The sequence below is a fragment of the Nicotiana tabacum genome, chromosome 19 (assembly GCF_000715075.1).
Source record: "Nicotiana tabacum cultivar K326 chromosome 19, ASM71507v2, whole genome shotgun sequence".
Taxonomy (NCBI): Eukaryota; Viridiplantae; Streptophyta; class Magnoliopsida; order Solanales; family Solanaceae; genus Nicotiana; species Nicotiana tabacum.
The window spans coordinates 80,072,122-80,084,673 of record NC_134098.1 but is presented as its reverse complement, the minus strand read 5'-3'; the positions used below and the strand labels follow the sequence as shown (position 1 = coordinate 80,084,673).

The 12,552-nt window shown below is 37.0% G+C and overlaps 1 protein-coding gene across 1 annotated transcript; it reads right to left on the bottom strand.

Moving 5' to 3' along the window:
- Window positions 1-9,843: 9,843 nt before the first annotated feature.
- On the bottom strand, window positions 9,844-10,946 carry LOC107795042 (glycine-rich RNA-binding protein GRP1A). Its single transcript, XM_016617610.2, has 2 exons — window positions 10,763-10,946; window positions 9,844-10,402 (listed from the first exon to the last, which is right to left on the bottom strand). Exons 1-2 carry the CDS (start codon window positions 10,868-10,870, stop codon window positions 10,037-10,039), a joined length of 474 nt encoding a protein of 157 aa, XP_016473096.1. The 5' UTR covers window positions 10,871-10,946; the 3' UTR covers window positions 9,844-10,036.
- Window positions 10,947-12,552: the final 1,606 nt, after the last annotated feature.

Sequence of the window (12,552 nt, the reverse complement as noted above, 5' to 3'; positions counted from 1 at the left end):
CTATTCGAGCCAGCTTCAGCTTCAGCAGCCATAACAACAGGATAGGTGTTATGAGTGTGGTAACATTGGTCACATCAAGAGGTATTGCCGTAGGTTGTCGAGCAACATATCTCAGCAGGATTCTCGTGCCATCATACCGACATCGGTTGCTCCACCGCCTGCCCGCCCGCCCGTCCAGCTAGGGGCAGGGGTCAGATAGCTAAAGGTGGAGGTCAGGTTGTTAGAGGTGGAGGCCAACCAGTTAGAGGCCGTCCCAGAGATGTAGCTCTAAGTGGTGGAGCCCAGCCCCGATTCTATGCTTTCCCTGCTAGACCTGAGGCCGAGTCATCCAACGCCGTGATAACAGGTATTGTTCCAATTTTTAATAGAGATGCTTTAGTTTTATTTGATCCAGTATCTACTTATTCTTATGTGTCATCCTACTTTGCTTCATATTTGGTTGTGCCTCTTGATTCTTTGAGTGCTTTTATGCACGTGTCCACGCCGGTGGGGGATTCTATCGTTGTATATCATGTCTATCATTCATGTGTGGTTACTATTGGGAGTCTTGAAACTAGCGTGGATCTTCTACTTCTTGATATGGTAGATTTTGATGTCATCTTGGGTATGGATTGGTTGACTTTTGTATTGATTTGGCTCCGGGCACCCAGCCCAATTCTTTTCCATCAAATCATATGGCACCGCCGAAACTAAAGGTATTGAAGGAGCAATTACAAGACTTACTTGACCAGGGATTCATTAGACCTAGCTTATCACCCTGGGGTGCACCAGTGTTATTTGTAAAGAAGAAAAATGGTTCAATGTGAATGTGTATAGACTATCGGCAGTTGAACATGGCTACTATCAAGAACAAGTATTTGTTGCCAAAAATTGATGATTTATTCGATTAGCTTCAGTGTACCAAGGTGTTTCAAAGATCGATTTGAGGTCTGGTTACCATCAGTTGAATATTAGGGCATTCGATGTCCCTAAGACAGCTTTTCGGACTCGGTATGGGCATTACGAATTCCTAGTGATGTCATTTGAACTGACAAATGCCCCAGTGGCATTTATGGATTTGATGAACCGAGTATTCAAGCCTATTTAGATTCGTTTGTGATGGTATTAATTGAAGATATCTTGATTTACTCCAGCAATCGAGAGGAGCATGAGCAGCTCCAAACTTTGAAAATTAATCGATTGTATGCCAAATTTTCGAAATGTGAGTTTTGATTAGACTCGGTTGCCCTTTTGGGGCATGTAGTATCGGTTGAAGGCATAAAAGTGGATCCTAAGAAGATTGAGGCAGTTCAGAATTGGCCTAGACCTACTCCAGTTACAAATATCCGGAGTTTCATGCGTTTGGCTGGTTATTATATCCGGTTTGTGGAAGGATTTTCATCCATAGCATCCCCACTAACCAAATTGACCCAGAAGGGTGTCCCATTCAGATGGTCAGACGAGTGTGAGTTGAGCTTTCAGAAGCTCAAGACTGCTTTGACTACGGCACCAGTGTTGGTATTACCCATAGGTTCAGGATCTTATACGGTGTATTGTGATGCATCTCGCGTTGGGCTTGGTGCAGTATTGATGCAGGATGGTAGGGTGATTGCATATGCATCACGGCAGTTGAAAGTCCACGAGAAAAATTATCTTGTTCATCACTTAGAATTGGCAGCCATTATTTATGTGCTGAAGATTTGGAGGCATTACCTTTACGGTATCTCATGTAAGGCATTTACTGATCATCGTAGTACAGTATCTGTTCTAACAAAAAGATCTCAATTTGAGGCAGAGAAGATGGTTGGAGTTATTTAAGGACTGTGATATCACTATTTTGTATCAGCTCGGAAAGGCCAATGTGGTGGCCGATGCTTTGAGTAGAAAGGTTGTGAGTATGGGCAGCCTTGCATATATTCCGGTTGGTGAGAGGCCGTTAGCTGTAGATGTTCACACTTTGGCCAATCAATTCGTGAGGTTAGATGTTTCAGAACCCAGTCGGGTTCTATCCTGCACAGTCGCTCGATCTTTTTTATATGAGCGCATCAGTGAGCGACAGTATGATGATCCTCATTTGCTTATCCTTAAGGACACAGTGTAGCACGGTGGTGCCAAGCAGGTTGATGTGGGAGATGATGGCTTTCTGTGGATGCAGGGTCGTATTTGTGTTCCTAATGTGGATGGGCTTCGTGAATTAATTCTTGAAGAGGCCCACAGTTCCCGATATTCTATTCATCCGGGCGCAGTGCCGCCAAAATGTATCAAGATTTACGGCAACATTATTGATGGAGGAGAATGAAAAAGTATATAGTTGCATATGTAGCTCGGTGTCTAAATTGTCATCAAGTTAAGTACGAGCATCAGAGACCTCGTGGTTTGGTTCAGAATTTAGAAATTCTTAAGTGGAAGTGGGAGCGTATCACTATGGATTTTGTTTTTGGACTCCAATTAACTTAGAGAGAGTTTGACGTAGTATGGGTCATTGTGGACAGGGTGACCAAGTTAGCACATTTCATTCCAGTAGCAATTACCTATTCTTAAGAGCGGTTTGTGGAGATTTACATCTGCGAGATTGTCCGCCTTCACAGTGTGCCCGTGTCTATCATTTCTAATCGAGGTACACAGTTCACCTCGCACTTCTGGATGGATGTACAGTGTGAGTTAGGCATGCGGGTTGAGTTGAGTACAACATTTCATCCACAAACAAACGGAAAGTCAGAGCGCACTTTTCAGATATTGGAAGATATGCTTCGCACTTGTGTTATAGACTTTGGAGGTTTTGGGGATCAGTTCTTGCCACTTGCGGAGTTTGCCTATAATAACAGCTACTAGTTGAGCATTCAGATGGCTCCATATGAAGCATTATACGGGAGACGGTGTCGTTCACCAGTTGGCTAGTTTGAACCAGGAGAGGCTCGGTTGTTGGGTACCGATTTGGTACAAGATGCCTTGGATAAGGTCAAGATTATTCAGGATCGAGTTCGCACAGCTTAGTCTAGGAAAAAGAGTTATGTCTACCGTAAGGTTCGTGATGTTACATTCATGGCATGAGAAAGAGTATTGCTCCGAGTTTCACCTATGAAAGGTGTAATGAGATTCGGAAAGAAAGGCAAGTTGAGCTGTAGGTATATCGGACCCTTTGAAATTCTTGAAATTGTGGGTGAAGTACCCTACCATATAGTTTATCAGCAGTTCATTAGGTATTCCATGTATCCATGCTCCGAAAATATCATGGTGATTTGTCCCATGTGTTAGACTTCAGCTCAGTTCAATTGGACAAAGATTTGACTTATGAGGAGAAGCCAGTAGTTATTCTAGCTCGGCAGGTCCGTCAGTTGAGGTCTAAGAGTTATCCTTCAGTTCGGGTACAATGGAGAGGTCAGCCGATTGAGGCAGCTACCTGGGAGTCTGAGTCGGACATATAGAGCAAATATCCATATGGATTCACCAGCTCAGGTACTTCTCTAATTCCCTTCAAGGACGAACGTTTATTTTAGAGGTGGAGATTGTGATTACCCAAAAATGTCATCTTTAATTTAAACATTCATTTATGTGTTCTATGAAGATGTTGAGAGCTTACTTGCTATGAGTTGCGTATCACCTGAATAGTTGATGTTAACGGCGTTCCTTTTCTAGTAATATGTTGCTTATGATGCCATTGTTAGTATTATTTTCATGTTGCATTACGTTGATTGGATTATGTATGTGTTGTTAGGATTGGTTTCTGGGATTCTCTAGCAGGTGGATAGGTCCAGTTACAAAGGAAACTCAGGCAAAATTTTTGAAAATTTTGGGAGTTAGTAAAAATTCGGGAAATTGAAATGGGTGAAAGAAGAGATAAGTTATCTTATGTGTTTGGGGGCGGACTATACTTCTCATTTGACAACTATTAATATTATGAATATCAATTGGATCTAATAATAAGTGTAAGAGGCATATTATAAGTGATGTGGAGTCTAAGAAGAGGCCTAAGTCTAAGTCAAGTTGAAAAATCTCTCTCTCTCTCTCTCTCTCTCTCTCTCTCTCTCTCTCTCTCTCTCTCTCTCTCTATATATATATATATATATATATATATATATATATATATATATATATATATATATATATATATATATATATATATATATATATATATATATATAAGGAGTTATGTGATGAAAAACCTATCAAATGAAAGGTCTTCGAGTCTAGTTTATAACTCATCAAACCGTTCGCCATTTGGATACTCCTACAAGATGTTATGGCCAAATTACCAAAGGCTGGAAATATGTGATTCTGCGGTCAGATGTGCGACCGCAGAATCATTATGCGATCGCAAAACACATTGTGCGACCGCAAAAAGGGTCGCAGACCTGTCCAGCGCAGCCCAGTTTTCGGCATTGATTTTGCGGTCCATTGTGCGACCCGCATACCCACTGTGCGGTCCATTGTGTGACCGCATACCTGAGTTCGGAGGGTCCATTTTTCTATTTTCATAACCCGGCCCCATTTTGATAAATAGGCTTTGGGGCTTATTTTGGGACAATTATCTGATGATTTTAGATAAGTGAGAGTGTTTTAGAGAGAAGAAGAAGCTCAAATACTTTGTTCATCAAAAATCTTGTTCAAGCTTTGAAATCCAACAAGGAATTATCACAAAAACTTCACCCAAGAGGTAAGGTTCTAACCCCTATTCTTCAATTTCGAGTTTGGGTAAAGATGGGTGATTGTGAGTATGATTCTTGCATGTGAGAGTATTAGTTATACTTACTTTTGTACCAATAAGGTTGTGGGAAGATTGTTGAGTTCAAATGGGTAAAGATTGGATTGAAAATGGTAGAAATCTTTAAAAAACTTTAATTGAGGATTTGAAAGGCAATCCGATGTCGGAATTCGATAATTTTTATATGGTTGAACTCGTATCGGAACGGGTGTTCGGATTAAGTGAGTTTTTTCGATATTCGAGATGTGGGTCCCACTGTTGATTTTTAAAATAAATTTCAGATTTTAATCCGAAAAATTTATGATTTCATATAAAATTAGTTCCTACTATTCGTGTTGAGTATGTTGAATTGTTTGTGATTAGATTTGAAGCTTTCTAACACGAATTCAGGAGGAAAATGTGTATTGGAATTTTGAAATTGGTTGCGAAGCGAGGCAAGTGTCGTGATTAACCTTGACTTGAGGGAATAGAACCCTTAAATTATTTGTTAAGAGAATTTCATGTGTAATGACGTATAGGCGAGGTGTCGAGTGCCTATACGTCGTCAAATTAATTATTTGCATAATTACTTGAAAAATCATAAATCGTTTTAAATCATGAATTAATTATTATATTAATTGTTTCTCTCATATTCCTTGCTTAATATCATGCCTTGAATCAATGCTATAATTTCTACATGCTTATTTGATTTATGTGACTTAATTGCAACTTAACATTTAGCATACTAATTATTAAAATACCTATTTCGTCCTTAATTTCCACAATTAATTGCTACTTGCCATTACTTATTTTCTAAATAAATCATAATAATTGTATGCTTTGTTGCCTAATAATTTCTTATTAAATGTGGTATTTATTGGAGTATTTTTATATTTAAGAGTTGTTTAATTATATTTTTGGAGCGGGTTGCATGTCGCAACGGATTTATTTTTAAGTTCATATTGTTGGAGCGGGTTGCACGCCGCAATGAATTTTATTTTAAGTTTATATTATTGGAGTGGGTTGCACACCGCAACGGAAATAAATTGAGGGATTATGACTACTGAATTGACTTCAATTTTTTATATGATTTACTTGTCTTACTTCTATTCCTATTATTATTATTATTAATGCGTACATGTTAATGTAAGCGAATGCCTTAGCCTCGTCACTACTTCGTCAAGGTTAGGCTCGGCACTTACAGAGTACATGGGGTCGGTTGTACTCATACTACACTCTGCACTCCTTGTGCAGATACCGCAGTTGATCCTAGTGGCGCACAGTAGACTTGCTCGGATTCAGCTATTCGCAGGAGACTTGAGGTATAGTTGCATGGCGTTCGCAGTTTTGAAGTCCCCTTCCACTTTATCATAGCTATGTATTTATTTTAGACAGCTTTATTTTTATTTAGACCTTTATTTATATTATTTTAGAAGCTTGTGCACTTGTAACACGAGTTCTGGGATGGTATTTAGACATCACTATTATGATGGATTATTCCCTTGAATTCATACTTTATTTTTCCATTTGTTTCTTTATTATTAATTAATTTAAAATAGTTTTTAAATGGCTAATATTATTATAACGTTGGTTTGCCTAGCAAGTGAAATGTTAGGCGTCATCACGGTCCCTAAGATAGAAATTTCGGGTCGTGACAAATCACGCGCATTGAAATATATACCCTTAACTCCCATCTTAGCTCTCTGTGGATTCGACTCCGACTCTTAGTTGGTTTCTATAACTGCAAACGACCATTTCATATCTCTTTTGAGGTGTATATTTGGACACGATCAATCATAAAAAGGGGAGAAATTGATAAGTTACGTTATTTTGTGTTTGGAAAAGGGGTCAAATATACCCTTCTACTTTAGTATATTGTTCACATCTACTCTATGTTATACTATTGGGTCACATCTACCCTTACTGTTAGCCAAACTTTTTGAAAATACCATCCACCAATGCCATCAAATTAAAAAAATAATCATTTAAAAAAATACATTAACCCACAACCTGTGAAACCCATCATAAAAATACGGAACCTACATTTCTGAGACGTCTTAACACATTTTATTCATTTAGAGAGAGACTAAGAATGATGATGGCAGTAGAATTAGTAAAAACTTATATTTTTGGTTCTTAGTTGTTCATAGTGGCATTAGGATGTCATGTTAATACTTTCGGTTTTTTGTGTGGTTATAATATGGTATCCCTTTGTCTAATGTAATGCACACTTGATAGTTAGTTTGTATGTTGGTAACAACTGATATATACTTTAACAATACTTGTGTTTGGTTAATACATGAAGTTAGTGTACTTATGGTGTTAAGTTACTTTCCAACTTGTTGGTGTACTTTCTTTCATTATTGATGAATTCCTTAGACTGTAGCTTGATATTAAATCGAATCTCCTCCAATTATTTTCTAAATTTTGTTCATTATTGTTACTAAGAATTATGAGTATTACATCCCATAGCTTGGAATCTAACTTTGGTTCTTAAGGTTTGATTTGGCGATAATTACTCGTTGCCCAAATGCTTAAAGTAGAATAAGAAAATCATGGTACGTAAATACTCATCAACAAAGGCTCACTATTGGAGGAAGAAATACATCGGTAGTTGCCTTAAGACTTCAAAACTATCAACCTAATAAGATGCTATAAACATTCAAGTCATGGTGGAAAGAACATCATGGAGAATGCTTGGTACAGTTCGACATGGTGGAAAAAATAAAGAGAAAACCTAGAAGAAGAAAAAAGAAATTGGAAAAGGTAGAATATAATATACATACAATAAGGATATTAAAAGAATTGTGACTAAATATATAAATGAATATATGGTTGTCGGTATTTTTATGTCTTTCACTTTTTGAGTTCAAAGTGACTATGAAGGAGATGACTAATTTATGAGAAAAAAGTACAGTAAATAAAAGGGTTTTAACGAGGGTATTAATGGGTTTTAAAAAAATAAGTCTTTTTTTTTAATTTGGTGGCTTTCCGCTAGATGAAGGGTATTTTTAAAAAATTTGGCTAACGGTAAGGGTTGATGTGACCCAATAATATAACTGATAGTAAATGTGAACAATATACCAAAGTATAGGGGTATATTTGACCCTTTCCCTTCGTGTTTTGATGATTTGTCAAACGTTCTCGAGGAATCAAATAGGGACCAGATGTGATCAGTACATGTAAGAGATTTGGTTCTCCGGAAAAATATCAATTCTAAGTTTGTCATCATCAAAAAGGGAGAAATTGATAAGTTATGCGTCCTTTTTTGATGATTTGATAAACATCAGTTCCTTTGGTCTAGTTCTCAGGGGGAATATGGTTGATTCGTAAGGGAACAATGTGAAGATCTGGTTCTCACAGGAATATCAATTCTAAGTTTCTCTTCATCAAAAAGGAGGAAATTGATAAGTTATGTGTCTTTGGTTTTGATGATTTGACAAATTTTATGAGAGAACCATATAAGGCACCTTATACAATTAGTTCCCTTACGTTCAGAGTAACTAGTCAGGTGTTTGGTTCAATTCTCAATGAAATCAAATAAGGGAACAATAGAGGGAACAAATAGGGATCAGTTCCCCTGGTCGTCGTACAGTCAACTTTACAGTTGTAAAAGTTGTTGCATTGTACCGTCTGGCAGCAGCACAGCTGTATCTTGCTAAGGACAAACTAAAGGATACTTTATTGCATCAGCATTGATGACCTCACACACACATATTATCAAACTCTCAATAACAAAGTTGTTACAAGCTCAAGGACCAGATCCAAAGATTGAAGATATCTTAAGTCCTTATTTTGTTGTGTCTTTGTTATTTTGTTCTTAATTTGTAATATTACACTACTTTATAGAAGTGTCTTTGTAGGACAGATTCAAACCACTGTTTGGTTTAGTTTCTTGACTAGAGTTAGTCAAGGTTTGTTGCTTTGTAATAGAGTTATCGCAAAGGGCTTACAATAGAGTTATTGTAAGAGGTGAGAGATTAAGAGTTTAATTCCTAGATTGCAATAAGTTGTAATTTGAAGTTTGCTCGATTTAGTGAGTTGAAATCCTACTAGGGTAAGTCGTGATTTTTAATCCCTTGAGCAAGGAGTTTTTCACGTAAATATCGCGTGTTCTTTATTTATTGTCGATTTACTATGAGAACAAATAGAGAACCTTGTTCCCTATACCGTTTGGTTTTACAGTCTGTTGCTTATTGTGGGAACTGATAACATGCCTACTTTTCTATACAGTTTAGTGAACTCTTGGTTTACATCACACTAGACATTCATTGTGATGTGGTTGATGAAGATATGAAGAATGACCCAATAGACATTTGTGTATATAATGGATTATATGGATGATTAGGGATGTTCGTCACAGATACGATATTTAGACATTTCGATTTGGTATTTTCAATGTTCGATTTCGTAAAATGATATACCAATACCGTACCTAATTAAATTCAGTATGGTTCGATTTTCTCCTTTCGGTTTCGATTTGTTCGGTTTGGTAACTAGTGAATAGAGTTATACACGATAATATTCTTAATTAAAGTATTAAAAAGAAGAAGAAAAAATTGTTGACAAAATTGAAATTGGGGCTATGTAGTTGTACTCTTGAAAGTAGTACTCTTGGAAAGTCTTCGTGTTGAGACGGGGGCTTATGTAGTTGTTATTTTGCTTGTATAATTCACATTGTGTTACTTCTAGAGAAACTAATACTAGGTATTATTTTTCAGAGTTTGACGGTATTCTACATCAATATCCTCTACATTAGAACCGTTACATCTTAAAATTAACTTTCTATCAGCCTGAATTCACTCAAAAATTGCTAGTCTAACTTCAAAGACAGGAGTAGAGCACAGTAAAATCTCTATTTACCTAACCTTCAGAAAGACGTACACACATTAGGTAGTAAGCCGTTGATCTTAATTAATTTGTTAGAAGCCTAACTTAGAGACTTCAAAACAACCTTATATACTGTAGATTTGGGTAAAAATAGGTAGATCTGATTCAGCTTACATTCCAGGTGACCTGCATATATATGGTAAAAGAATAAAATTGAAGAACAAACTCGCTGCAACTCATATATTTCTTTTTTCTTGTTGAACGATTTAATGTAACTAGAATTTGGGCAGATAAAAGCTTGGGACGGGAATTCAAAGAACAAAATTGAAGCGCAAGAGTTAACAGGTATGCAATTGTAGACTGTAAATCTAAATTCACTTAATTCCAGATAACTTCGTAAATACAGATCCACAAAGGTAACATCACGGTAACAATCTCGCGGTCAAAAACGAGGACAGTAACAGGAACAACAGTAAACCATAACGGAACTTCAACAAAACTTAGAACCATAAATTTCAAACAAAAGATCTGAAGGCAACGGAAAATTTAACTCCTCCAGCTTCCTTCAGAGCCACCACCGTAACCACCTTCACGACGGCCACCTCCATAACCTCCACCACCACCGTAACCACCATCACGGCGGCCACCTCCGTAACCGCCACCGCCGCCACCGTATCCACCTTCACGGCGGCCACCACCTCCGTAGCCTCCACCACCTCCGTAGCCTCCACCGCCACCACCGCGACCGCCGCCTCCGCCGCTTCCGCGAGACTGGGCTTCGTTGACGGTGATGTTACGACCGTCAAGGTCCTGACCGTTCATCCCTTCAATAGCGTCCCTCATAGCTTGCTCATCCTTGAAGGTAACAAATCCAAATCCTCTAGATCTACCAGTTTCTCTGTCATTGATAATCTGAAAAAGTCCAAATCATAAAAAAAAAAAAAAAAAACATCAGATCTAACCAGATCTACAACATAAAATCCAAAAAAGGTAAAACCATAAAATCAAAAATCAAAAAAAAATAGGGGAGAAACATTAAAAGCGATCTATCTTCATCTCTTGTATAAACAGAGGAAGACGGAACGTACCGTTTCGGGGAAAGTGGAATAACAGTAACAAATAGTAACAGTAACAGATAAACCAGAGAGTAGTAACAGTAACAGTAACAGTAACAGAGAGAGTAGTAACAGATCAATTTTTCCAGTAACAGAGGGTCAACGAAGCCGATTCAAATCGGCTCGAATCCGATCTCTGCTCTGTTTTCCAACAGACCTTCGAGTCGACAATTTCACCGTACTGAGAAAAAGCATCCCCAAGTGTTTGGTCGGTGGTAGCCCATGCTAGCCCACCGACGAAGCACCTGTATTCAGCATCTGCCATTATTTCCCGATTAATAATAAGAAGAATACCTAAAAACAAAGTGAAGAGAGAGCTGTGGATACGAGAGTAGAAAACGCCGGTTTTTATAGGCTGGTTGAGGAGCCTAGGGTTGAGTCTAGGGCTGGTTAAGTTAATCGTGCACGGCGGTTCTTTTCCTAACTTCAATGCAACTCGGGTTTAGGGGTCTGGTTAAAAAAATTGTCCGTTTGGTTACTGAGAAAACTCCGTCTCTCGTGTATTTGTCACTTTCTTCAACTTGTTCCAGACACAAATAATTCATATTCACTGCAAGTTAGAATAATACCATAAATGTTTTAGATGTCAGTTTTACTACTTTTAATTGCAGATCAATTATATTATCATATTTATTTAATATGTATTTTTTTTGTAAAATAATAAGTATGTGACATGTTTTTTCTATAAGATCAATTATATTATCATATTTATTTAATATATTTTTATAATATTAAACTATTAATTAATCATGATAAATTAATATGATTTAATTTATGTATAAGATTCGAATAATTTTTTCTCCAAGTATACTCGCACTATTTCACCTTCTACAAATCCACCATGTCGTGACACGATTTGGTACATGTACGAGGTCCAATAAATTTTTTTCTCCAAATGTGCTTGCATCTGTATGTGTACTTAATTCGTATTTCAAGGGAAAATGTGGTCATAATGTGACAAATTAGAGTAACGTAATTTCGCTTTCTACGGAGAAAACAACTTGAATAGTAACTAAAATAGTACTCCATAAAATAATACTCCACTACACTGAGATTAAAAGAGAAATGGACAAAAATGACCAATCAAGTACAGCTTTAGGTATATTAGGGGGAATATGCAAGTGCCGTTAATTTGCACTGGCAACAGATAACCTTTGGTGGCTAACCAGGGTTAAACTAGGGTTTGAAAAACCCCGTCTGGCACGGCGCTGCCCATAAAATATCAAAAGCTAAAGATATTTATTTATACAGTAAGGTCCACCAAATTATTGACTTGGCAAATTACTTACTCCAATTTTGCAATTTGATTCTTGTGGATTCATAATTAATTTTTTAGACAATCAGAGTTAATTAAAGAAGAATAGGAGTAACATTTATTAGTTCATGCGCGTATAAATATTCTTGTAGTCAATGTGGGGCAACCATGGATTAAGGGTCCTTAACGTTGAGAGACTTGGGAGATAACAGAAGAAGCAAGATGACCTCATTATGTCCACACAATTGCACACCCTCTATAATAGGAAAACTTAAAAGAAAAGACTACTTAATAATTCTAGGAACAAGACTTGGATAATGTGTCAAAGAAGAAAATTCCAACTAAGTTTAGAGGGCCGCGTATTACTTTGGCCTATCAAAAAGATCCATCATCTCTATCTTGTTATTGCATATTCATCCTTTTTTTGTGTGTGTGCGCGCATATTTTTGTGTTTTTAGATTATTATTTATTTATTTTTCATTTTTGTCGTAGATCTAACATTGATATGTTATTCGTTATGCTTGAGCTCGATAAAACTAGATGGTTAATGTAAATGATAAAATAGGGTTGTTGACTGATAATAGGTTAAATCAATTTAATTACATATATTAACAATTGAGCGATATTGGCAAGTGTTGTCGAAACGACAAAACTAGTAAAAAAATTAGTAAGATAAGTAGAATGAATATAAT

What these genes read in the sequence shown, in the direction of transcription:
- LOC107795042 (XM_016617610.2), bottom strand. Translation starts at nt 10,870, where the DNA reads ATGGCAGATGCTGAATACAGGTGCTTCGTCGGTGGGCTAGCATGGGCT. An exon ending in GTGAAATTGTCGACTCGAAG is followed by an intron (nt 10,403 to 10,762) that starts GTCTGTTGGAAA and finishes GGACTTTTTCAG; the next exon opens with ATTATCAATGACAGAGAAAC.